Here is a 24,594-nt window from a genome sequence, read left to right as displayed (position 1 = left end):
GACAGCCTTTGCTTCCCAAATTCCAGGGCCTTGAAATCATCGTGCAGCTCTCAGGAATGTGCTGAACTGCGCAGGGGAATGCGCAGCACATGCTGCTGCAGTGATGTTATGGCCAGATGTGGCCCCAAGTACATAAAATTCTGTATTCCTGTTAGGTTTTGTGTGAATATTCCAAGAGGGAGAGGAGGAACACGGCCCCTCTGCCTCCTCTCCTGGCTTGAGGCTGAGCAAGGGGATGGTTGGACGCAATTTGCTTTCTCAGTGTGCAGAGGAAAGGAGAAGCTGTTGAAAAAGGAGCTGAGAAGTTCCTCCTCGGGTATGGCTCCCAGAGCAGGTTCTCCAGAGCTCAGGTAGGGCCTGGATTGGCAGCCTGCTGGGCACCACTTGCCTGAGCTCTCTCATCCCATGATGGATGTGGGAGAGTCCAGAGCAGGCAGAGAACATTCCCAGAGCCACTAACACAGAGCAGCTGAAATGCTGTCAATCTGCCCCTCTCTGGCTGTACCTCCCAGTAAATGATGGGGCAGCTGTGGTGGGATGGGAATAACAGGAAAACCCTTCCAGAGCAGCCAGGCTGGGGCTTGGAAGGAGCAGCAGGACAGAGTTTCCCTCTGTCCATGGAGTGATCAGAGGAGGAGAGGGCTCCTTCAGCTGTGCCATGAACAGAGGCAACATGTGGAGCTTAGGGCACGAGGAGAAGACAATTTGAACCTGGGAATGTTGTGAAGGATCCCGAGGAACAAGTGCAGTGGGTTCTGGCGCACGAGGGGAATGGTTTGGAAAAGACTCTTGGCTTTCTCTGCCTCGGCTTAAAAACTGCGGCTCCGACGTGTGTGCTGAGGGATTCTCTTAGTCCAGGCCCATGGTTTGGAAGCACCAACCGACCAGGCTTGGAACAAATTGCCAGGAATTTCCTCAGTAATCAGGGAAAGCTGCAGCTCTCGTTAGGAACACGCTGTGCACTGAGCAGAGCTCAGCCTGCCCACGGCTGGGCTGGAATGTGGAGCACCAGGGAGCAGAGGACCTCTTGGCATCTGTAGAGACCTTCTGAAGCTGTTGGAGTTATGGACGTCCCTCATCCACTCCTAAAAGTGTCAAGATACACCCGAGCAAACAAAAGGGCAGGAGGGCTGAACCCACTGGATCTCGGTGTTCGGAGACCTTGAATGTTAGGTGGCTGATTTAAATCCAGAACAGATTGTACCAGCTGAAACTCGTTACCATCTGGTTCTGTGCCTGAAGTGAAGAGAGTTTTGTGGTCTCATTCTGGTCCTCAGAAATGTCACCATCGTTAAATTAGCGTTTGTAATGGCAGGGAGACATTCCTTAGTACCTTAAGGTCTGGGAATGTGTACCAGGAGCATGTCTGCCTGCCATCTGTGGCATGTTTATAGGCAATCCCCAAGCCCCCCTTTTATTATCTTGGATCCTTTCTATGGGAGCTGGAATAATCCTGTTATAACCATGGTGTTTATTCAATGCCTCCATCACCCGTGGCCCCAGTGTGAGATGCTTTTAATAAAGTGACGTTTATTAAGGGATTGGAGTGGAAGGAGGGATGTAATTTAATTGTAACCTCGCCCCTTGTGCCCTGTGGAAAGTCAGGTGTCCTGGGAAGTGTGAGTGTTACTCCTGGTTCTCTCCTCATGTTGGAGGCAGCTGCCTTCAGGGTCTGGTTGCTACACATTACACTCATCTTCCCCCAAATTCTGGGCACCAGTGACAGCACCTAAGGGAGTGGCTGGAGCTGTTACAGAGGAGATTTAGTCTGGATCTCAGGAAAAGGTTCTTCCCCCAGAGGGTGGTTGGCACTGCCCAGGCTCCCCAGGGCAGTGGGCACAGCCCCAAGGCTGCCAGAGCTCCAGGAGGGTTTGGACAATAGGGTGGGATTGTTGGGATGTCTGTGCAGGGCCAGGAGTGGGACTTGATGGTTCTTGTGGGTCGCTCCAACTCAAGGTATTCCATGATTCCCCATTATTTGGTCCACACATGCTTTGCTAGGAAGAAGAAATCTGGAGCACAAGGGACTCCTGATTTTACCATCTCACTCCTGCAAACACCCTGTCCATCATTTCTGTGTCCAAGAGCATCCTTGTGCACACCTTGGTCGGAGTCAGTCTCTAAACTTTTCAGGGAACTCTTCCCCCATGGAGCTTCTCCACCCGGGAAGCTCCTTGTTTTGGGGACAGTGCCATTAGAGCAGATTTCCTGCCACTTTAAACCACCTGGAGTCCTGTGACTTGTGGGCTTGTCAGGCAGGATGCTTGTTAGTGATGTGGACACAGAACAAAAGGTGAAACTCTCCCTGGATAAATGGAGAAGTTGGAGCTGGACCAGCCATGTGAGAAAGTTGCCTGTTCTGCTCCTCCAAACAGCACATTCCAGTTCTTTGGGTCTTCTGTCCATTCTAGATAATGAGGATAAAGAAAATTTAAGCAACTCAATTATTGATAGTGCTTTGAGGGCAAGAGACCTGCCTAAAAAACCAGATTAATATGCACTAATGGATTTTTTCTGAGCAGTCAAGAGTTTGACCTCTTGTCCTTCCCACTTTGTTCCTTGTGCTTCCTTCTGCACATCCAGGTCAGGCTTCATCCCAGCACATTTCCAATGCCTTTTGCTAATTCTGAGCTTGCAGGATCTGTGACTGCAGGTGGAGATTTGAAACTGTGAGTTATTTAATAGCTGATAAATCCAGAAGTGTAATCTGCTTTTGGCCTTTGTGTTCGAGACCTGCTGGAAGTGCAGCTGAACCCTCTGGTTTGTAATAGGATTAGGAGGGGTTTGATTGGGTTAATAATGCTGGGAATATTTCCTCCTAGAATGTATTTCATTATTTTTGATTCATTACTGTGCTTTTTACCTCATTAGGTTAAAGCTGGGCTGGAAATGTTGAGTATGTCTGTGTCTTGGTGCCTTCAGGGTGCTTTTGTGTAGGGATGCTTGGCTTGGTGGGTGTCTTCTAGTCTGGGGGAGCAGCTGGGTGTAAGAGCTGCAGGAGGAGAGAGTGGGGAAGGCATAATGTGGCTTCAAATGCCAATTAACACTATTAATTTTAATAATTATCTAACCCTGGAAGCAGTTAGATTTCATAAGGCACAAGATAGGAGAGATGAATGAATTAGTTTTAATATTTGTGCACTTAAGAAGGACTAGAAACAGCCTTCAAGTCTTTTTTTTTCCAACAAGAAAAGGAAAGAATGAAAAGTCCATTCCAATTTTATCAGGTACACGTGCAAAGGGAAGATTGCAGCACAAATCCTGAGTGTAGTCAGGACTAGGTCTGCCTTTAGAGCCACCCCTCATGCTGCTGGTTTGCAGGGGATTCACAGAATCATCTCATGGAATCCCAGGATGGTTTGGGTTGGGAGGAACCTTAAAGCCCGTCCAGCACCACCCCGTGCCATGGGCAGGGACACCTTCCACCCTCCCAGGCTGCTCCAACCTGGCCTTGGACACTCCCAGGGATGGGGCAGCCACAGCTTCTCTGGGCAACCTGTGCCAGGGCCTCCCCACCCTCACAGGGAGGGATTTCTTCCCAATATCCCATCCAGCCCTGCCCTCTGGCAGTGGGAAGCCATTCCCCTTGTCCTGCCACTCCAGGCCCTTGTAGGAAATTCCTGCTCTGAGAGGTGTGTTTGATCCTTCTCCAAGTGCTCTGCTGTGCCCAGTGGGCAGAGATGTGTTTTTCTGCAGCTGCTTGAGCTTTTCCTCCCAGGAGTGACTGTGGCCTGGCTCAGAGTGTTCCCTGGCCCCTCCACCCTGGTGCAAATGGAGGGGTTTGGAATGGGAAAGCTCCCTGTGGGTGTCTTGGCCACACAGCCCATCCTGGCCGGGTGCGAGCGGAAACGGCTTTATTTGGCTTGTGAGATTATTGTGAATCAAAAGCACTTTTAAACTTGCCAGTAGCTTTTCTTCAGGGGAGGGAGTGAAATACCTTTTTTAATAGAAAATCAAATTTCTCTGTAGCTGTTTTAAAATGCCGCAGATCCCTTCCTTCAGGACTTTTCCAGGTGTGTTTTCTGTTCTCGCAGCCACGTGCTCTGGGCTTTATTTTGTTGCTTTTCAGACTTTGCCACTTGTTGAACCACAGTTTTATTCATAATATAAGAAAACAAAACAATACGAGGCAACTTGCCATTTTCTTACATTTAATAATTCCAGTTCTGGAATCCCTTCTGTAATAATACCTTCTGTTCCCTGTGATTTAATGGCTGTTTTCTTGCATGCTCCAGAAAACAGGCAGTTTTTTAAACAAACACCATGTGTTCCATAAAGCACCAGAGTCAGCACAAAAGTCAGGGCTTTACTCAGCCTGCATTTTGTAAACACAGAGGGCATAAAATATACCCAGCAGCCATATAAAGTGGGGAGATGGAGCCCTGGAATTACTGGATTCCATCCTGACCTGTTGTGTCAGGCTGAGAACTGAGGAATAACCTCTGGAGCCATTTCTACCTGTAGGAGAAAGGGCCACATTCCAGAGGTGAGGCTTTGAATCCATAACCAGCCTGGTTCTCCTGCCAGCTGAGCTCTCACTGTGCTGCTTTCCATGGAAACGACAAAGATTCCGGAGCAGTAATTCCAATTTTGGCTCCCCATAGCCTGGAAGGGCTGTGCCCATGATCTCCACAGACCCCTCTTTACAGAGCTGTTAGAAACCAATAATTTATTCAGTTGCTTTAAATTTGTGCAAATTCAGACACTTTATACACAGGGTATTTCTGGGTTTCAGTGTAATTTGATAAATCTTGAATATTTTATCTGATTGCTTCCCTGGACTCAGACAGGTGAAGGTTGGAAGAGACCTGGAGATCAGGTCCAAGTCAGGGTCAGCTGGAGCAGGGAACTCTGGGCCACATCCCCATGGGTTCTGAATATTTCCAAGGATGGAAACATCCTCAGAGATAGAAGATGGCAAATTTTTGGAGCTTTTCATTGCGTTTTGGGGAAAAATAGGAGGAAAACTGCAAACCTGCTGATGCTCTGGAGGAGGGTCTGGGCTGACTGAGGTGGTGTTCCTGAGCACAAGTGATTGTCCTCAAAGTTCATGCTTTTGTTAAAATGGGACAGAATTTTATAGGACAAGCAAAAGGTGCTCTGTGAACTGCAGGGTGTCTCTGCTGACGTTCCCAGCAGTGGAGGTGTTGGAATTCTGCCCCAGCACACACAGGCACACGTACACGCCTTACTTTTGAGTATCTTTATTATGGAAAATACCAATTTCCCTAATTACGTGGTGGTCATTAGCAGCCCACCCCAGGCTGTGAGCCAGGTGCTGCAGCCAGGCAGGGCCTGGCAGTTCAGCTCGGAAAGGAGCCAAATAAACCCCCGGCAGCAGTTCCAGATGTTATGGGGTCGTTTACGGGGACCTTCCCTGTGGCCTCGCGCCTTCGTCAGCACCAGTTCCAAACTCAGGCAGGTTCTGTGCTGATGGATTTAATAAAGAGGTGGCTCTGGGAGGGCAGAGCCACTGGCAGGACATCTGTCCACCCCCATGGCTCAAAATGCCACTGGTTTCAGTATTCCAGTCTGGATCCTCCGCTGGCCACGTCGCTGGGTCTGGAGCTGGGTGTGGGCTGATCAGCTGGAGCGACTGACCCGGGAAGCAGGAGGGTTGTTCTTTCCTCCCCAGGCTGGGTGTCCTGTTTGCCTTTGCTCTGTGGTGAGGGGTGGACACATCCAGGATTGCTGCTGAGAAAAGCACACCATCGTGGAATGGGTTGGGTTAGAGAGACCTTAAAGCTCAAATCCTGAGTGTAGTCAGGACTAGGTCTGCCTTTAGAGCCACCCCTCATGCTGCTGGTTTGCAGGGGATTCACAGAATCAAATAATGGAATCCCAGGATGGTTTGGGTTGGGAGGAACCTTAAAGCCCAACTCATCCCACCCCCTGCCATGGGCAGGGACACCTTCTGCTATCCCAGGTTGCTCCAAGCCCCGTCCAACCTGGCCTTGGACACTTCCAGGGATGGGGCATCCTCTGGGAAATCCATTCCAGGGCCTCCCCACCCTCACAAGGAAGGATTTCTTCCCAATATCCTATCTAACCCTGCCCTCTGGCAGTGGGAAGCCATTCCCTCTTGTCCTGTCCCTCCATCCCTTGTCCCCAGTCCCTCTCCAGCTCTTCTGGAACTCCTTTAAGCACTGGAAGGGGCTCTCAGGTCTCCCTGGAGCTTCTCTTCTCCAGGTGAAGCCCCCCAGCTCTCCCAGCCTGGCTCCAGAGCAGAGGGGCTCCAGCCCTGGAGCATCTCCATGGCCTCCTCTGGACTCTCTCCAGCAGGTCAGGAACGGGCATCTCATGTCTGTGTTGCACAAACTGTCTTTGTCCAGGGAAGAGCAGACCAGCTTTCCTTCACCACCTGCCCTTGGTGACAGTCTGATTATCCATGTTAAAGAAGGAAAAATACCTGTAGCTCTGTGGTTGTTCCTTGGGACTCAGTTTCCCTGTTCTTTCTGCTCTGCCTGCTCAGATGGGTGACATTAAATCACACAAAGCCATAAAAAAGGTTGTTACCACTTTCTCAGGGCAGGTAATGACACAGGTGATGTACCCCAGGACAAACTGCTGCAGAGGATGAAGGGTAGAGAGAAGTAATTCCTCCTGGCTCAGGATATTTGTATCCTTTTAAAGGCTGAGTTTAATCACAGAATCCCAGAATGGTTTGGGTTGGGAGGGGCCTTAAAGCTCATCTTGTGGCAGGAGCACCTGCCACTGAAATGTTCATATTTACCAACACAAGGAGTTCTCCTGAAGGCAAAGCTTATGGAAAAAGAGGGAATTAAACCAGTGTCCTTGTGAGAAGGGCAGTGGTGATGCCAGCTGCTTCTTCTCTGCTTGTTTTACTTGTCTTCAATTTGGTGAATCTCAAAAATCAGACAAGACACCTGGAGCTGACCTGGCATTTGAAAAGAATAGCTTTAGAAAAAAACCTACATATTTAAATAAACTCACTGAACGATCACAGTTCCTCTTTACTCTTTGCTTCCACCCAAATCCAAACCTGGGAGTTTCCCAGGAAATCCCATGTGCAGAGACTTTGTCCCATGTCCCACCCTGGTCCCGTCCCAGCCCCTCCATCAGGACACCACAGGTGTTTGGAACTGTGTTAAAGTGAAAACTCTACATCTGCACGACCTGTCCAGTGTCAGAGAAGAGCTCTGGTCCTTTCATCACTGATTTTGATGGGACTTGGAATATTCCAAGTACTATATAAAATGTTTCCCCTGTCCTGATGCACCTCCAGGGGAGCAGCACTGGCTTAGAGAGGCAAAAAAGTAAAAAACCCACATATTTTAATTTTACAGCGGTGAAGACAAGCTGATTTAATGATTCTGGATAATTTGCAAATGAGCTGCCTCACAAATTCAGCATTTCTGCTGTGGTGTGCACCAAACCCCTGCGTGTTTGTACACGTAGCTGTGAATGAGGACTGTGTTTAAGCAGTGACCTGAGGGGGGGTGTGATGATCTGCAGGTCAAGTGGCGTTGTAATAAAGAAACATTTAGAGGGGAATTGTCCCTGTTTAGTGGTTTAGTCGTTGTTGTGCTATTTTTAAAGCTGAGATAATTCACAGGAGTAGTGGGAAATTATGCTTTATGCATTATTTGAGAGGCTGCTGTGTAGGAAAGGCTGAAATGAATAAATTTAACAATTTAGGTTTCTCCATCGTCATTTCTAATATTTGCAGATGAGCTGGAGTTACATGTTACAGATGCTCTGGATTTTTTCCTGCCATACACAAATTTTCACATCATACCCATTGCAGCTTCCAAGCCTGTTCTGCTGCCTGCAGAGCACCCCAGGGAGGACAAAAAGAGATTTATTTGAATTATCTGGTCGCCAAAATAACAATAAAATACAAATATGTCCGAAAGAAGTGCAGGTGCTGAGTGATGCCCTGTCTGTGGTCAGGTGCAGGTGAGGGGGCTGATCCTGGGCATCTCCAGAGCTCTGGGAGTCACAAAGGGGTTTATTTTGTCCATTGCCAACACATTGATTTAGGTCAAAAGCTGCATCACCTCCTCCGCTGCAGCCGCTGGGAGGGTGGTGAAGCCAGGGAGAGCAGGACCCTGCTCATCCCTTTCCCTTGATGTTCCTGAGGCAGCACCAGGATGGAAAATGAGCCTTTCATTGCCCACGTGTCTGTGTTCTGGGATGCTCTGGCTCGGCTGTTATCTCTGCCTTGCAATAACACAGCTTTTCATATCAGATAAAAAACATAATCTTGCTGTAACATTGAGTCTTTGGAAGTTTGAACCATTTTCCCTGGAAGGCAGTGCAGGAACAGGAGCAGCTGCCTTTGGGGAGGCTGGAAAAGCTGCTTCTCCCAACACTGAGTTAGTGCTGATACACCTTTATTAAAATCCAGGCCAGTCAGAAACCAAAGCTGGAGGGGAAATAAAGGAGCTGGGTGTGAGGAGGGGCAGCCTGAGGAGCTGCTGCTCTGGCCTGCCTGAGTTCATTAGGGAGAAATGAAGATACAGGGTTTAAATTATAATCCTCTTTACTTTCTAAGAGCTGAATGCTGAGATTTCACTCGTCGGGTCCTGGAGGGCTGCAGTCGTTTGGGTTCCAGTGATTGAGTTATCACAGGGATTGGATTGGAGGCTGTGGGAGGGCAGAGCCAGCCCAGCTCGACAGAGAAATGAGGATTCAGAACTAAAAGCCACCGTCCTTGCTGTCACCACCATTCCACACGTGTCAGGCAAGGGATGGGTTGTGCTGCTGTGGCGATTTCTTCACCTGCATCCGAGGCCGAATTCCTGCTGCCCAGGCCATTGACCCAGGGGAAGAGTCTCCAAGAGCAGCCTCAAGGGCTGGTGCATCAGCACAGCCCGTCCCACCTTCCCTTTGTGGTTTTACTCGAGGAAAATAGTTCAGCAGCTGGAATGAAAACAGAGTCTGGTTGTTAAAAACAGGGACACAAAGGGAACACCCGGGCAGGGATCCTCCTCTCCTGTGCCTCCCCCCAGGGGCAGCTGCCTTTGGTCTCAGGGGCTTGTGTGAGGAAGAATTTATAAATTTAGGGATAGGATCCCTTAGTAGAAGAACACTGAGTGTTCCTCTAAGTGCCCAGCTGGGGGGTTTGGATCAATATTTAGCATTTAACTGGGTCAGGGAGTGGCTTGGGAAAAGACCAGTGCTGTGCAGAGGTACCTGTTCAGCAGGAGAAATGGGGGTGAGGGGGGTGGGTCTTTTGAGGAAAAAACTGGATCTCACAACAGCTTTTTCCTATTTCCGGCCTGTGCATATTTTTTGTATTTTATTTCTCAAAATAAAAGAGTAAAAGGGTATTTTTTAAAGTACGTGTGGTGGCCCTTTTGGTGGGTTTTTAGCTGCGTTTTTTTCCATTTGTTAGTGCAGTGATATATGAGATATAATGACATACAAACCACTTGGGCAAGATACCATAAAAATAGGGTATTATTTCTTTGCAAGCTTCACAGTGGGCAAGAAAAAAGCCCTTTGGGACTCTCTGGGACATGCAAGGGCTGCCTGTGGCCCCAGCACACCCCTCGTGTTGTTCTGAAGTGTTTTCCTTGCTGTCCCGTTCCTCCCCAGGGATTAAAGCTTTGTGCTGATGTGCAGTGGTGCTGGAGTTCTCCCCACCCAGGAGCCCAGTGGCTGTGCTGGTGTTACTGGGGAGTGACTGGGAGTGTGAAGGTTCCCCCCAAGGTCACACGGGAGCAGCAGCAGAGCTCCTGAGTCACGGTCATGTGTCGGAGCTGCAGGTCCAGTTCTCCTCCTCGTGTGTAACTCCATAAATATAGACCCAGCCAGCCTCTTCCCTGAGTCAGGAGAGGGCTTGGGAATCGGGATTAACCCCTTCCCACACCACCCCAGCCTCAGGAGGGGACACTGTTCTGCCTGGAGGTGGAAGAGTTTTGTTCCCAAAAAAATTTTCCAGAGGCAGAGCTGCGTGACTCAGCTTTTGTGAGCCTGGTGTGTGTACTTTGCCTGTTTATTCCCAGGACAGGCAGTCCCGAGGGAGTCATGTTACGCAGCAGGCTCAGTGTTTATTAACCAGCTCGGGGACTGAGCTAAGAATAACTTTTTTTCAGTTGTTTTGTTGATAGTGATTATTTTTTTCTTGCTTAGCGCAGCAGCACCCGAGGTGGAAACAGCCCAGAGAGAGGGTTTTCCCGGCAAGCTGTGGGAATATTAAACTCTCAGCTATTATCACCTTCCTCCCCCCGCCACCAGCCACAGCTGAAATACAAAATCAGGGAAGGGAGAGCTTGAAGGGAAGCAAATAGCTGTGTGTCCAAGGGGAGCAGCTCAGCAGCACTTCTGTGAACTCCAGGGATTCAGTCCAGCCTTTAGATGCTTCAGAACCAACACTTGCCTGCAGAGTGGTGCTTCCTTCCCTGCCTTCCCCTCCCCAGGGGTTTATTTAGGGGATTTTCGGAGCATTTCCTTGCTGATCTCTTCATCCCCTCCCTCCATCCTCAGCATTCCAGCCCTGGAGCCCTGTATTGCCACGTGACTGCACGTGACCACCTTACTTTCTGTTCCTGTTTAGCTGCTTGGCACAGAAGAAGTCCCTTGGACAGATGAATAGATGCAATGCTTTAATCAGCTGACGGGGCTGAAAAGCCGCAGAAGGCTGTGATTTATTCTCTTGGATCTTTGATAATTTATTTAGGCTCCCACAGTCTTCTATGTGAAGTTAATACCTGCAGAAATTTATAAACCACTTTTCCCCTCCCTTTTATTCCCCCCTGTTACATTTCTAACACAAATACCAGTTAAGGCAAAACCTCGCTATGGTTTGAAACGTGCTGGGCAGAAGTGTTTGTTGTTGTGCAATAGTTGTAAAACATGTTTATTTAGGTGGTGTTTGTGGTCTGCAGTGGAGTTTGTGTTGCACTTGTTCCTTAGGGCAGAGCTGTGACCTCGCACCCACAGCGGTCACTTGTCCACAGCCACCTTGTTTGGTGACACCTTAATAGCAGAAACCCTTCAGTGGCCACAACTTAAGCCTTTATGTGGCTTTTTTCTTTATTTTTAACTTAATGCTCTGTTTATTCTGGTGGGGTTTAAACACTAGGGGAAGTGTAACACCGGGCTGTGTCATCCTGTCGGCCCCCGGTGTCAGAAGTGACGTGTCACCAGTGAGGGGGTGCCTTTGGCACTGTGTCCAAATGCCTGGTTTATGGCCTTGCTGCTGAAACTCAAAGCTTTTTAGGCTCAGTGATAGCTGTGCTTCCTTTCTTTCACAATTCCTTTGGCTTGGGTGATTAAAAAAAAACCTGGGGCTGTTTTGGAGGTGGGATTTTGGGCCAGCGTTAATACTTGAGTTAGGCTTTGGGAGTTAGATGACTTAGGCTTTGGTCTGTCACATGCAGTTTAAGCCTGAAGAAAACATGTTTTCATGACCCTGAAGGCAGGGGAGAATAGTAGATATTCCCTTCTCTTGTTGCTGAGGTGCTGTGGGAGCAGCAGTTTGGGATGAGGTCCCACCTCTTGACACACACAGCTGGAGGCACAAGGAGCTCCCATTCAGCTGATCCATTTATTGATATTATCTATTCATAATATTTCCTGTCACCCACCTTGTGTGCTCACTGCTGGCTGGTGGAAGAGATACAAGAGGGAGTGGCTTTAAACTGGAAGAGGGCAGGATTAGGTTGGATATTGGGAAGAAATCCCTCCCTGTGAGGGTGGGCAGGCCCTGGCACAGGTTGCCCAGAGAAGCTGTGGCTGCCCCAGCCCTGGGAGTGTCCAAGGCCAGGTTGGACAGGGCTTGGAGCAACCTGGGCTGGTGGAAGGTGTCCCTGCCCATGGCAGGGGGTGGGATGAGTTGGGCTTTAAGGCCCCTCCCAACCCAACCCATTTTAGGATTCTGTGACACAAAGAGCAACATCAGGACCCTGTGCAAGGTGCGTGGACTGACAGCAATCCACTGATCCTCCAAGGGGAGAGGCCCTAATCTCACATTGGGCAGAGATCCCAGATGCACAAAGTCAGCAGCAGGATCCTACAAATGCAGGACAACTTCTGCAGGCTGTGGATGAAAAGACACTGGAGCTCCCTGTGCCTTGTTCTGCACCACTGAGAGCTCTGGTACATCCAGTGTAGGCATCGACACCTCCAGCTCCAGCACAGTCAAACCTGGCAGATAAAAGGGGGAAATAGTTGATGTTGCATCTGACATCTCGAAAATAAAAAGCATTAGAAGACTTCTTTCAAATTAGTTGTTAGCATGAATTGGTTTTTGGCGGTGGTAAGGACGGAGGGAAGGGCTGGCTGGAGAGGATCCCATCAGCTGAGCTCCTGGAGAGGAGGGACAGGGAAAACCTGCCCTGCTCACCTGTCAGAGGCTGTGCAGGGGCTGATCAAAGCTTTTAATTGCTCCTGAGCCAGAGTCTGTGCTGCTGTGTTGGTATAAACCACTACAGAACAACATTCTCCAGGTAAATACCCTGCCCAGTGTGTTTGGTGTCCTCACAGCACAGATCTGGTGGTGTACTTGGAGACTTGCATTTTTATCTTCATTTTGACCCACAAAGCAATCAGGGAATCAGGTAGAAAACAACAGAAGGTCCTGCTTGGTTAGTTTGGGTGGTGGTAACAGTGTCCTCACATCTCTGTGGAGTTGTGTGTAAGTTTTACTCTTTAAAAAGCAGTTTGAGTGCGGGCCCAAAGAGGGAATAGGAGGTGTTGCAGCAGTTGGTGTTTAGGATGGGATCTTCTTGGACTGCACTCAGTCCCCTCATCCCCTCTGCCACATTTTTTGTTTATTTGTTTTTGTTTTATTTTTCCTTCTTTTTTTTCCCGAGGCTGGGAAATTCCTGGTCAGATTGTTTCTAAACTGTATTTTCACTTACTTTGTGTTACATTTTGATCGTTGGGGATTAGTTGGGGGTTTTATGTCTAGGGATGGAAAAGAAGGAAAAAAAGACTTAACACAGATTGTCCCCTGTGCTGGGCACGGCCGGGGCACCTCCAGCCCCGGGGGCACCGCTGGGACCCTCCGGACAAGGAGGACCCGGAGGGGCTGGAGCGTGTGCAGGGAAGGGAACAGAGCTGGGAAGGGGCTGGAGCAGCAGGAGCAGCTGAGGGAGCTGGGGGGGCTCAACCTGGAGAAAAGGAGGCTCAGGGGGGACCTTCTGGCTCTGCAACCCCCTGACAGGAGGGGGGAGCCGGGGGGGGGTCAGGCTCTGCTCCCAGGGAACGAGGGACAGGAGGAGAGGGAACGGCCTTCAGTTCAGATTGGATATTAGGGAAGATTCCTTCATGGAAAGAGTGATCAGGCACTGGCACAGGCTGCCCAGGGCAGTGGTGGAGTCACCGTCCCTGGAGGTGTTAAATAGGTGTGGATGTGGCCTTTGGGGACGTGGTTTAGTGGTGGCCTTGGCAGAGCTGGGGAAGGGTTGGACTCGAAGATCTTGAAGGGCTTTTCCATCCTTAACAATTCTGTGATTCTTGAAAGCAAAGACTGTCTCAGGCTGCTGGCTGGGTGTTGTGCCACTACAATAATAACTGTTTAAAAAAATAATATAGTAAGTTCTAATGTTTTTGTTCAAAAAGAAAGAGGAAAAAGGCACTCTGAAAAGTTATTTCTAAATGTCTCATTAAAATGCGTCATCAGCAGAACTCCACAGCCCCAGTTTATTGTTACTCTGGGCAAACAACACTGGGGAGACCATCTGGTGGCATAAATTGTTATAGCCCATGGAAATGGGTGGAACTAGGAAAAATTTGCAGAGCCCATGGTGTACCTGTAGCCGTGGCCTGCCTTCCATCTGGGATGATTTCGGGCCCTTCACTGCACTGGAGATGCTTTAATGGCTTCTGGTGAACCCACTCGAGGTTGTTTCTCGCTTTTGCCTGATTTTGGAGGATTTACTGGCCCTCTCTGCAGTTCATGCTTTCCCTGACAGCCAGCTCAGAGGAGGATTTTGGCAATCCTCTGTGTGTGGCCAGGGGTTTGGACACGCAGGGTTTAGTGTTGGGTTGATGTTTCTCTTTGCTTGTTTTTTGCTGCGGCGCTTGGGGAGCTCACTTAATAAATAGTAGTAGACTCTGACTGACATAATAATGAGTAAGTAACTGGTACTTCCTTAACAGTAGTAAGCTACTACTGTGAGAGATAGCATTGAAAACTTAGTTGGGTCCTTGTTGAAGGTTTTTCCATTTCGATCTTGTCGTCTTTATCTCCACATCAATCACTCCGTGTGATAACATGTTCCATTCTTATCTTTGGGGATGAATCATTGAATACACTCATTTTATATTGATTTTTCTTGTTCCCTGGCAGGCTCCTTACCCCTCAGGACAGAATGCAGCTCCAACCACGTTGGTGTACCCTCAAGCCCCTCAAACAATGAACACCCAGCCTCAGACCCGCTCGCCGGTAAGGAGCCCACGGCAGCGTTTCCTCCTGTTCTTTCTTCCTCGTTGGTGTGTTTCTCTGTCTGTGTGTGTCTGTAGCACATGGCTGGTTCTCTGAAAAGCCCATTTTACTGACCTGGAAGCACATTCCGAATGGCAAACCTTGCCTGAGTTTTTCAGACACTGTCCTGGTAGAGTAATTTTCCTTCTAAAGTGGCTAAAGAAGCAATGGAGGGATTCTCATCTACTTCAAATAACATAATTTATTTTTAGCCTAGTTGCTTTCAGGTTCACTTCCTTGTAGAGTTCAGGTTCATTCCCAGAATCTTTCTCTTTTCTTCTTTTTTTTAATTTTTTTTATTTTTTCTTTAGGGAAGTGTTTTGTGCAGGGATAGACCAGAGATCAAACACCAGCGGTTCTCTGCAGCAGCACTCAGTGTCCAGTGGTTCTGGGCATTGCTCCCAAATCAGTGCTACTGATCAGGTCTAACCCTGGAGGTTCTCACATGTGACCTAGAGCTTCTGTGTACTCAGATCTTTTTGTGCTGAGCCCCTTTTTCATCCAACTTTAGGTCTGATTGTCCTCCACAGTCTATTTTTTTGAGGTGTGTGTTTATTGTGATACCGCTCTGCTGTTGTAGGACTTTGGTTCCCCAAGCCAGGCTCTTTTTGGGGAATCTCTGCTCATAGTACAGCTCCACATAATGTTAGGAGACCCCCCTAGGGCAGCAGAGGCTTAGCCCAGCTTCTAGAGGCGTGGTGGCTTCCCATCACCACATCCCGAGCCTCCGGCAGTGGAGGGAGCACAATCCTGTGTCCTGTGTCGTGACACCTTCGGGTCACTGCCCCCTGTTCCCTCCCCAGCATTCTTCTCTTCCTAGAGTAAGGCAAACGCTACTGAAGCAAAGTGAAAGCCTCCAAGACAGAGTAGTTTGTCCACAAAACAGGTATAAATAGTTGTACACGGGGCAAGAACCCCTGGTGTGCAGCCACACCAATGTGCTGGCCCCGCTCCTGGGGGTTCCTCTCCAGGACAGTCAGTCCAGGAGGGTTTGTTCTGAGGCCCATGAACCTCTGTGCTGATAAATGAGCCAATTAACACCAATTTTAGAGTTCTGTGGTGTGGGCAGCTGGGAATTTGTCCTTAGTGCCCCATTCTGATCAGTAATGCAGGACACAGATGGTAAAACCTCTTTCCTCAGTAAGTATAATCACCTTTTTTCTTTAATTGTTGCAAAGCACAGCTAAATTGGTGTGGTTAGAACTGGAGCAAAAACCTGACTGAAGAGCTGCATCTCTAAACCAGTTTTTTTGACAGCCCAGCAGAACAGTGCCAATACATTGCACAGACAACTGGAAGAGGAGGAAGGTTTTGGAACAGAGTCCGGTTTACAGGTCCCTGGCTGGAAGAGGCTGGATAAAATACTGCATTGTAAGCAATATAACAAACTGTACTCCTTCTTGCAGGCAATTGTGCCCATGGCACCGTTTTTATTTCTTCCTTTCTTTCTTTATTTTTATTTTTTTACCACATCTTTTTGTTGGCTACAGAAATGCACTGATTTTGCTTCTTTGCTGAGAGCACGAGCTGCCGTGGCAGCCTCTGCCGGGTGAGGTGGTGACAAAGGTCCCAAGGTGACACAAGGGCCCAAACTGAGTTACAGCTGGGGGGGTCTGACCTGAGGTAGGACAGAGAGCAGGGCCCCTGGGGGTTTGTAACTCCACAGAGAGCACCTGGAGGAAATTTGGCCAGAAAACACCAAATTGTAGAGGTTTGGCCCCATTCCTGAGCAGACCTCGAGGAAGGATTTTTGTCTGCAGCCATCAGGCATTTTTTTCTATTTTTTTGAGCTCTCCTGTGTGCAGGTTTTGCCATCTGCTCTGCTGTGACCATCTCCACCTCATGACTAAAAGCTGCTCCCACCCATCACATCTCATTCCACCTCCCACCCCAAAGCAAATGCAAGACTGGCCCAGGCCTGAGCTACTCCTGCATTTTGTTCTAGGCTTGATTTATTTGGTTTTTTTTTTTTAATTTAATTATTATTATATTTTTATTTCTTTTTTAACCATCCTTTTTGGTGGTGAGGGCAGGGTGAGGAGGGGACGAGGAGGGTGGTTTTGCCATCCCTGGGCTCCCACAGCACAGCCCCGTGTGGGCCAGGATTGATCCCAGCCCCACTTCCTGGAGGGACTGGAGCTTCCTCCATCCCGTCCTGCATCTGAGGGCCGTTGGAATTGCAGAGCTCAGGCTTTGCTGCTCCTCCCAGGACAGCAGCCTTTGCAATCCAACTGGCTTCGTGTTTGCTCCCCGCTCGCATCGCTCCCAGTAGCGGGGATGGCAAAGTGCAGCTCCAGCTGGGGAAGGAAAAGGAAATCCCGGTCCTTCAGCACTGCTGACAGTTATCCGTGCTCTCCTGGCCATTCCAGCCCTGAGCACCAGGGGATGTAAACACAAACTGTCCAGTTCTAGGAGTTCTGCCCAAAAAAAGACGTGCTGGAGAGGGTGTTTGAGCGATCCAGGAGGGGTGTGAGGTGTGGGCTGGCACCCCCAGGGAGAGAACATTCCCTGTGCCCACAGAGGACTGTAGGGAATGAGGGTGCAGGAAGGTTGGACCCAGGATTTATAAAGTTTTCCTGTCTACTGTCTTCATCAAACAGAGAAAAAACGACCCCAAGTGTGAATTTTAATCGGAGCCAGCAGTGACTACAGTTTGTTCTGTTGCTTACAGCTACTAATAGGAATAATTCCTATCAACCTGAATTATTTAAATAAAAAATCAAGAGCCAGTGGTGACCAGTGCAAAATAGATGAGGCATTTTTCACTAACTTGGAGCTTTTATTTAATTTCTTTATTTTTTTCTTATAACACATTACTTTCCACCACAGAGTATATTCCAGCTTCTTCATATATAAACTTCCAGCTCCTGCCTTAAGCACAGTGAGAACAAATCTTCTCTGTGGAAGAGGGATGGGAGAGGTGCTTTGGCCCTGAAGCGAAGCAGCACAAGGTTTTTGCACCCCATCATTCTCTTTTTGGGTAGTTTTTTTTCACTGGTGTAGCACAGAGTGTGTCACCCCATGGAAAGGCTCACCCCTTCCAGGGGTCCTTGAGTCCCTTGTCCCAAGACATTTGAGCTGGTCTGGGGGAGTTCTTCAGGGAAATAGGGACTTGAAGTGCTTTTACCTCCTGAGACTCATCCGGGTGCCTGTTTCTCCTCATCCACAGAGCCACTGTCCTCTTCCCACCTGGAGCCTCAGGAGGATTCAGGGAGGCTCTGAGTCCTTCTCTTTTATTAAAATTAAAATTTAGCTTTTTAGTCTTACAAGGTGACCAGGCTTTGCTTTTTGATTCTTTAATCTAAAGCTGAGGGAAAATTTTCCAGGGTGAAAAAACTATTTGGTGAACCAGTGCAGGTCATTCTTTATAAACCCTCGTGCCAGAAACGTGTGTGCGAATTCGCTCCTTTCTGAAGGGTTTTATGACTCTCCACCCGTGAGGTGAAGGCAGAAGGAATATATAAACACCAGTATAGCAGTTCTTGGAAATCTTAGATCTAGGCAATTAAAGTGTTTATAAAGGAAAAAAATCAGCTGGGCCAGTGGATATTTATACTTTGCTTCATGTTCGATGGCATTAAAATAGATGGAAGGGCTGCGTGTGAACCCTGGCCCACTTTTCCTTGCAGAAAAACCCTCTTGTTAAGAAAACCAATAATTAGTAGCCAGTTTTGATCACTGTTCCCAGGCAGAAATGAAACCACAGTGAGTCCCTGAATGAGCAGAGATGGGCTGTACCATGTGTCTTAAGTCACTGAGCCATCACAGTAGAGGCATGTGGTGGGGAAAATCCACTCTGGATCACTAGTTTTGATTGTTCCAGTAATTATTGGAGCTCTTATCAATAGGTTTTCCTGCTCTCATCATGCTCATTGCACTGAGAATTAAAGGTTTCAACACCTAACTCAGCTCTGGAAGAAGACACCTTGTCATCTTTATTTATATTTTCCATTTCTTGCATTCATTTTTATTTCTATTTTAACAATCAGTTCCTTATTGGGAAATGCTTTGAATGTTGACTGAGCATGTTCAACTGGGATTATTTTCCTCCGTGTTTAACCCAAGTGAGTGGGAAGTGACTCAGTAGCCTGAGCTCAGGGCTGGGAACCAGGACCTCCTGTTCTCCATCCAGGCTCCACTGCCGATGTCCTTCAGTGGGGACACCATGGGATAACCTGGTCCTTGTCTTTCAGAGGGGGTGACAAATCCCACTCGTTAAGGAGGGGGTTGTTGTGATCCTGATGGAGAAAAACAAGCTGGAAATGAAGGAAAAGGGGGTGTATGTGCAAGGAATCGCTGCTCTTTGCCCTGCAGGGATGTCCCACAGCCCCTGGCTGGCAGGTCACTCCCTGTGCCTGGCTCTTCCCTGCTCTCCAGCCATGAGTGTCCATCCTCAATCCCACAAATACCCGGAACGGCCGAGTCCAGCTGCTTTAACCATTTCCCCCCCCTTTAAGCAGTTTCCAAACCTCCACTGCTGCTTGTTTTAAGTTGGTTTTTTTTTGGTTTCGTGTTCTTTTCTCAGGCAGGGTAAGGAATGCCTGCATCCCTCCTCTAGAGTGCCTGCAGGATCCCGGGAGCTGCTCCTCCCAGCAGCACAGTGCCCATGTCCATCTGACACCTCAGCCCCTGTCTGTCGCTGTCCTGCAGCAAAGCTTTTGAGTGTGTCGTTGTTATTTTATTTTCTGTGGGTTTATTTTGCATAGACTGTGACATTTTGGTTCGTTGTGGTGTTTCTGACTCTTTGTGCCTTTCCTTTTGTGTTTGTTTCTCCCGCCTTTCCTCAGTTTGCAGCGGGGCCTCGACCTGCCCATCACCAGGTACAGTACCTGCCCCTTCGTTATCACCCTGCACTAATTGCCTGGGGGGTTTGGGGGTGGAGGTGACTCACCTACTAACTCAGAGTGGAGGAAACCACCCCTTAGTAGCTACTAGCACCTGCATAACCCTCTAACGAGCTGCCTGCAACGCTGAGTAACACAACTCACAAGTGGGGTCACTGCTCCCATGAACCACCCCCTTCTACAGGGAAGGAGAACCTGAAGGGATCCTTGCCAGGTATTGGGGAGATTTTTTTTTTTCCCTTCTCACATCACTAGAAACTTTTTCTGGATATTTCCCAAACTGATCAGTGGATTAAGTTGCCTGAAGATGTCAACTGAGAAAGTCCTGCTTTTCCAACTGGGAGCAAAGCAAACGACCTCCCAGTTGCCACGTTTGCTGTGTGATACACCTGGTTATCTGTTACCATTGCACTGCTTAATGTCGTTATTACTTGGCCCATGAAAGCCAGACATGTAGGAATCTTTTAGTATTCCTGTTGCATGACTTGGACTTTGTAAAGAACCACTCCATTAATAAGAGTTAGGATTGGGAATACCTCTGGCACCTGAAGCTCAGGGATGGCAGAATTACCCTGTGGACCTCTCTGGTGTCAGGACAGACACACAGGTCCCTCTGTCCTAGTCAGGATGTCTAAAATTATCTTTTCTATCAGCTCCCCTGTTCATCGTTGCCAAAACTCTTTCCCCTGGGAAGTGATGTTGCTGCTTCTTGTAGCTTTGGAGGGGACAGAGGTGGTACTGTTGGGTGGGGAAGAGGAACAGAAGCGTGACAAGAGCAGGAAAGCTCTCCCAGATTGGGTTGTTTCCATGACATTCTTGGCTTGGAAGGAGCAGGTTGTTTCCACCGAGTTAATAGGAAAAAAAAATCCCGTTAACTCCAGTGGTGTCAGGGCAGGGGCTCGAGCCAAGGAAGGTTTGTTCCAGAAGGGTCATTTTGTTCTTACTTTGCTCCTGTTACTGAGCAGGTAAATGTAGGGATGAGCTCTGTGGGGATAGTTGTGTCTCAGGCGAGCAGGTAAGTGTTAGGTGGGCACAGACACCCGACAAACATCATCATCCTTGTTCCTTCCACCTCAGGGAGCAGCATGGGGGCTGTGGGAGCCATCCAGAGCAGGGCAAAAAAGGGCTGAAAGAGTAAAACGGGACATTTGCACTTGTTTGCTCACAGGCAAAGCTCATGGGAGAGAGAAAGGAGTGATTTCTGTGCGTGGCTGGGATGGCTTGGCCAGGAGTGCTGGAGGAATGCTTGCAGGACAGCTGGGACACGAGGGGAATGCCGGGATTAGGGTCTTGTTTAGATACTTCTGTTCTTGATCTTAGCTTCAGGTCTGTGTTTACTGAAAATCATCACTGCTCTGAAACTCCTCAGTTCTTTCATAGGTCATTACTAAGGCACTGGATATATTCAGTGTGAGCCAGTTAATATTCCCCTAAAATGTCCTGAGCTCACTGAGAGCAGGTTTTGGCCCAGGAGTCTGGAGGCAGCACAGCCTTGGACAAAATACTTCAGCAGCCGGTGGCTTTACTGGTGGGATTCTGCCACCAGTCTGTCAGAATTTGATCTAAAACTTGCCTTTGAACCCCGTTCTGACTCTGCCTGCAGGTTAAAACTTGTAATTTCCGAGTGTTTTCCCAATTTTATCACAGATTTTTGACTCTGTTACATTTGAATCTGCTTATAATTATCTCCGAGAAGCTGTCACCACTGGAAACACATTCCAGGCTTTATTCCCAGTTGCATCTGTCATGTGCTGGATCAGGATAGGCACAGAGAAACCCAAGCTCTAGATGTTTATTTCTTTTAATCCAAAACTCTCCACCCCTGGTGTAGATTGGGGGTGGACAGAGGGATTTTGGTCACCACCAGTGCAGGAGGGTCATGGCTTCATCCCAAACCCAACACTCAGAGGATGCTCAAGACCAACATTTAGCCACGTTTAAACTGTGTAACATAAGCAGAGGGGTCCAGACTGAGATTTGTAACCTAAAATGTGCTCAGTAAGTAAATTGGCCGTAGCAGGGTTAATATTTGTTGCAACAGCTCAAAATGCCCTTTGAAGGCAGAGGCAGCACCATTGTTGCAATTCCCCATGTCCATCCCAGTGGGATTTTATTAACATGTGCCTCCTATTGATTCTGGGTCTCTTTCAGGCAAATAATGGATTGTTCTTTAGTGTTATTGCCTGAAATTATTAGCTCTTAAAGTACTCAAATTAGCATGATTTAAGCACCTGAAGTTGAATGGCAGCTTTATAGGCAGGTTTTTTTCCAGATGGGAATTCCTGTCCTGTGCTGGATAGTTATAGTTGGTGGAGCCAGTTGATGCTGGAGAAAGCGTGATCACATTCTGTACAACAGAAAATATTAGAGATTTAGGGTGTTACAGTAAAAGTGGATGAAGTGAAATGAAATAGCAGCAGGAGTTGTGATTAAAAGTTAAACGTGTATCAGTAATCCTTGATTCCCAGATTACACTGAGAATCTGCTGGAAAACTTCACTTTATAGGAGAAAAAAACAGACCCTGCAAAGTGTTTTGGGCAGTATTTCTAATGCACTGTCAGCTTGTGTTCTTCCTGAAACGGCCTCAGCTCCTCCCTGCCCGAGATTGCTGCTCCGTTTCCCACTTCGTGCACGGAGCTTTCCTGGTTTTAATTCCTAACTGAGGCTCTGGAGGCACTTTGTTGCTTCTGATCCTCAGGAAGTTGAAAATAGCAGTTTTCTTCTAATCTGAACTCCAAAATGCAGGTTTTTGTTACATTTGACTCTGCTTATAAAACCTTACATTTAAGAAGCGACTTGGGGAGCGTCTGGGTGACTTTAAAACTGGGTGCCAAGGTAATTAAAAACAGAAATCAGAAGTATAAACTCAAATGTCATCATTTGCTTTTTGACTTTTAACTGTATTTGAGCTGAGTGTGCTGCTCATGGCAGACTCATTTCACTTGGGGCTGCTGGTGGAGTTGGCTCCAGTTTTAGCTCAGGGTTACTTGAGTTCCTTTGGGTGGAACTTGTACAACAGAGAATGGGCTGGGCTGGGTGAAAAAGCTCTGGGATTTGGAGAGGTTGGGAATTCACTCCCTGAACTGACTCCACTGGCCATTTTGTAGCTTCTTGGAGTATTTTGAGTCAGAGGGTGATGGGAAGTGGCTGCCACAATCCCTTCCTTGTCTGCATCCAGCACGTGGAGGAGCTGCCAGTTGTAAATCCCAAAAAAAAGGGCTTTTCCTCTCAGATTCATAATTTAATAAATAATAAAGCTGGGAGAGTCTGAGGGGGGCAGACAAGGCTTGCCTTGTGCCCAGAGGGCTGCGCTGAGGTGCTGGTGGCCACTGGGGAATGTGGACCTGGGGATTTGTGCTGCAGCTCCTGCTGCTGGCACAGGTAACAAGTCATGGGACAAGAGGAAATGGCCTCAAGATGTGCCAGGGGAGGTTCAGATTGGATGTCATGGAAAATTTCTTTATGGAAAGGATGGTCAGGCATTGGAACAGGCTGTCCAAGGCAGTGGTGGAGTCACCACCCCTGGAGGGATTTAAAAGCCACATGGATGTGGCACTTGGGCACATGTTCAGTCGTGAACATGGCAGTGCTGGGGGAATGGTTGGACTTGATGGTCTTGGAGGGCTTTTCCAACCCAAACAATTCCATGATTGTGTGATCTTGATGTCTCCAGGCTGCAGCTCCTCAGCTGAGCCCAGGGCTTGTGCTGAAGTTTGAAAGGTCAAATCCAACATCCATCCACAGGCAGATGGTTCCTGCTGCACTGCCTGTGCAGGCACCTCCTCCTCCCCCTCCCAGCCAGGCTCAGGTTATCCCACCAACCCTCCTGGTGGCACCAGAAAGACTAAAATTGAGTAACAGGGGTATGAGAAGCTTAACTGAAGTGGAGAGCTTGATGACAACTTGTTGAACTCTCCTTTCTCTTCCTTTCTCCGTGACCTTCTGCGGGGCTCCGTGGACCCATCACAACATCCAGCCTTGGTCCAAACTAGGAAAAAAAATAGCTGGAAAAAAAATTCCCTGGGCTGAGCTTGGCATAGGTTTGTTTTCAGTGCTCTTACCCCAAGTTTCCAGCTCAGTGCAGTTTTTGGGGTCTGGAGGGAGCACTCACAGGCACTGGAAATACAGAGTGAATGGCAAATCATTAAAAAGGCAGTGGTGGGTGATGCCAGGGACTGGGCTCTGTTTGATCATTGATTTTTCTACTTGACAACCTCTCATCTGGGTGCCTTCAGCAGCCTCTGGACACGTGGGAAGAAAATGAAGAAGGTGATGATTAATAAACAGATATTGGGGCGTGTGTATTTAAGCAGTGACTGAAGGGAGTGGCAGGGAATTGTGCAGGGGTGGGCAGGAGGTTAGAAGGGATTTCCTTAAAATTAATGTTAATTCCTGTGGCACGAACAGCAGATGTGTGTCTGCAGCAGTACAAAGGTGGAAAACCTGGTCAGCACGAGGATGCTGTGCATGGAACAGGTGACATCCAGCATGGCACATAGTGCCAAGGAGAAGGGTTTATTCCATAAGGTGGGAGCTCATTGGCTGAAACCACGTCAGCAGTGCAGCCTCCAGATACACCACTGAAGTTATTTCCAGTTAAGGAGTTTTGGGAAGCACTGCAGAAACCCTGTCTGGAGCCTGTGTGCAGTTCTACTTTTGGATTTGTCAGAGCTTCCTTGAGCAGGGAGGTGAAGGATGTGCTGGGCTGATGAGAGCTCATTAAACGAGCAGGCTGGAGGAGCCAGTGAAGGCAGTGTTTGCTTCTGCTCCTCTGTGAGGGATCAGGGCAGCAACCCTGGGGGAAGTTAAAGACAACATTGCCCAATAGTAATGACTCCAAGGTGATCCAAGAACTCCCTCCCTCTCTGACTTGGACAGGTAAGGGATGGGACATGACTCGAGGACACAACCCAGGTCTGCACTGGTTGCTGAACAACCATAATTTAGACGTAGCAGGGCTTTATTTTTGAAGGCAGGAGTCAAGGAAGGGCTGGTGTAACACAGAGTTTCTCTCAGAAGCCTTGCTGTGGTTCACCCTGGTCCTGAGGGGGTCCTGTGTGTGCTCCACTCCAAATCCTGCACTTCCTAGAAGAAACAGAGTCCAGATCTGTCAGATTTTCATGTCCTGGTGTTCTCCTCTGCGGATCGTTAGCGTTGCCTGGAGGTGTCTGTGCAGGGCACTTTGACCGTGCAAGATGGATTTTTTGGCAGATCAAGTCAGAATAGCAAAACATTTCTAAGCATGAATATTGCTGGCTGAGCTTGGAGGGACAGGGACGAGGATGGAGCATAAACCAGTTTGCCAGCCAGGTGACAGTGGTTTAGAACAGTCAAAGCCCCCCACGGCT

The 24,594-nt window shown here is 48.4% G+C and overlaps 1 protein-coding gene across 17 annotated transcripts in view; it reads left to right on the top strand.

The window, feature by feature from the left end:
* EIF4G3 (eukaryotic translation initiation factor 4 gamma 3) overlaps positions 1 to 24,594 on the top strand; it is a 143,077-nt gene that overhangs the window by 52,962 nt on the left and 65,521 nt on the right. For 8 of the 17 annotated variants that reach the window (XM_027711414.2, XM_027711408.2, XM_039385582.1 and 5 more), the window contains 3 exons: positions 14,267 to 14,362; positions 15,659 to 15,772; positions 19,189 to 19,221. In XM_027711414.2, coding sequence (XP_027567215.1) covers positions 14,267 to 14,362; positions 15,659 to 15,772; positions 19,189 to 19,221 — 243 coding nt within the window. The remainder of the gene's footprint in view (positions 1 to 14,266; positions 14,363 to 15,658; positions 15,773 to 19,188; positions 19,222 to 24,594) is intronic. The other 9 variants (XM_039385585.1, XM_027711413.2, XM_027711412.2 and 6 more) reach the window with 3 other exon arrangements.

This window comes from Pipra filicauda, unplaced genomic scaffold (assembly GCF_003945595.2).
Source record: "Pipra filicauda isolate LSUMZ 115617 unplaced genomic scaffold, ASM394559v2 scaffold421_size600610_pilon, whole genome shotgun sequence".
Lineage (NCBI taxonomy): Eukaryota > Metazoa > Chordata > Aves > Passeriformes > Pipridae > Pipra > Pipra filicauda.
Note: the sequence above shows the minus strand (reverse complement) of the source record. Positions and strands in the feature narration are given on the sequence as shown.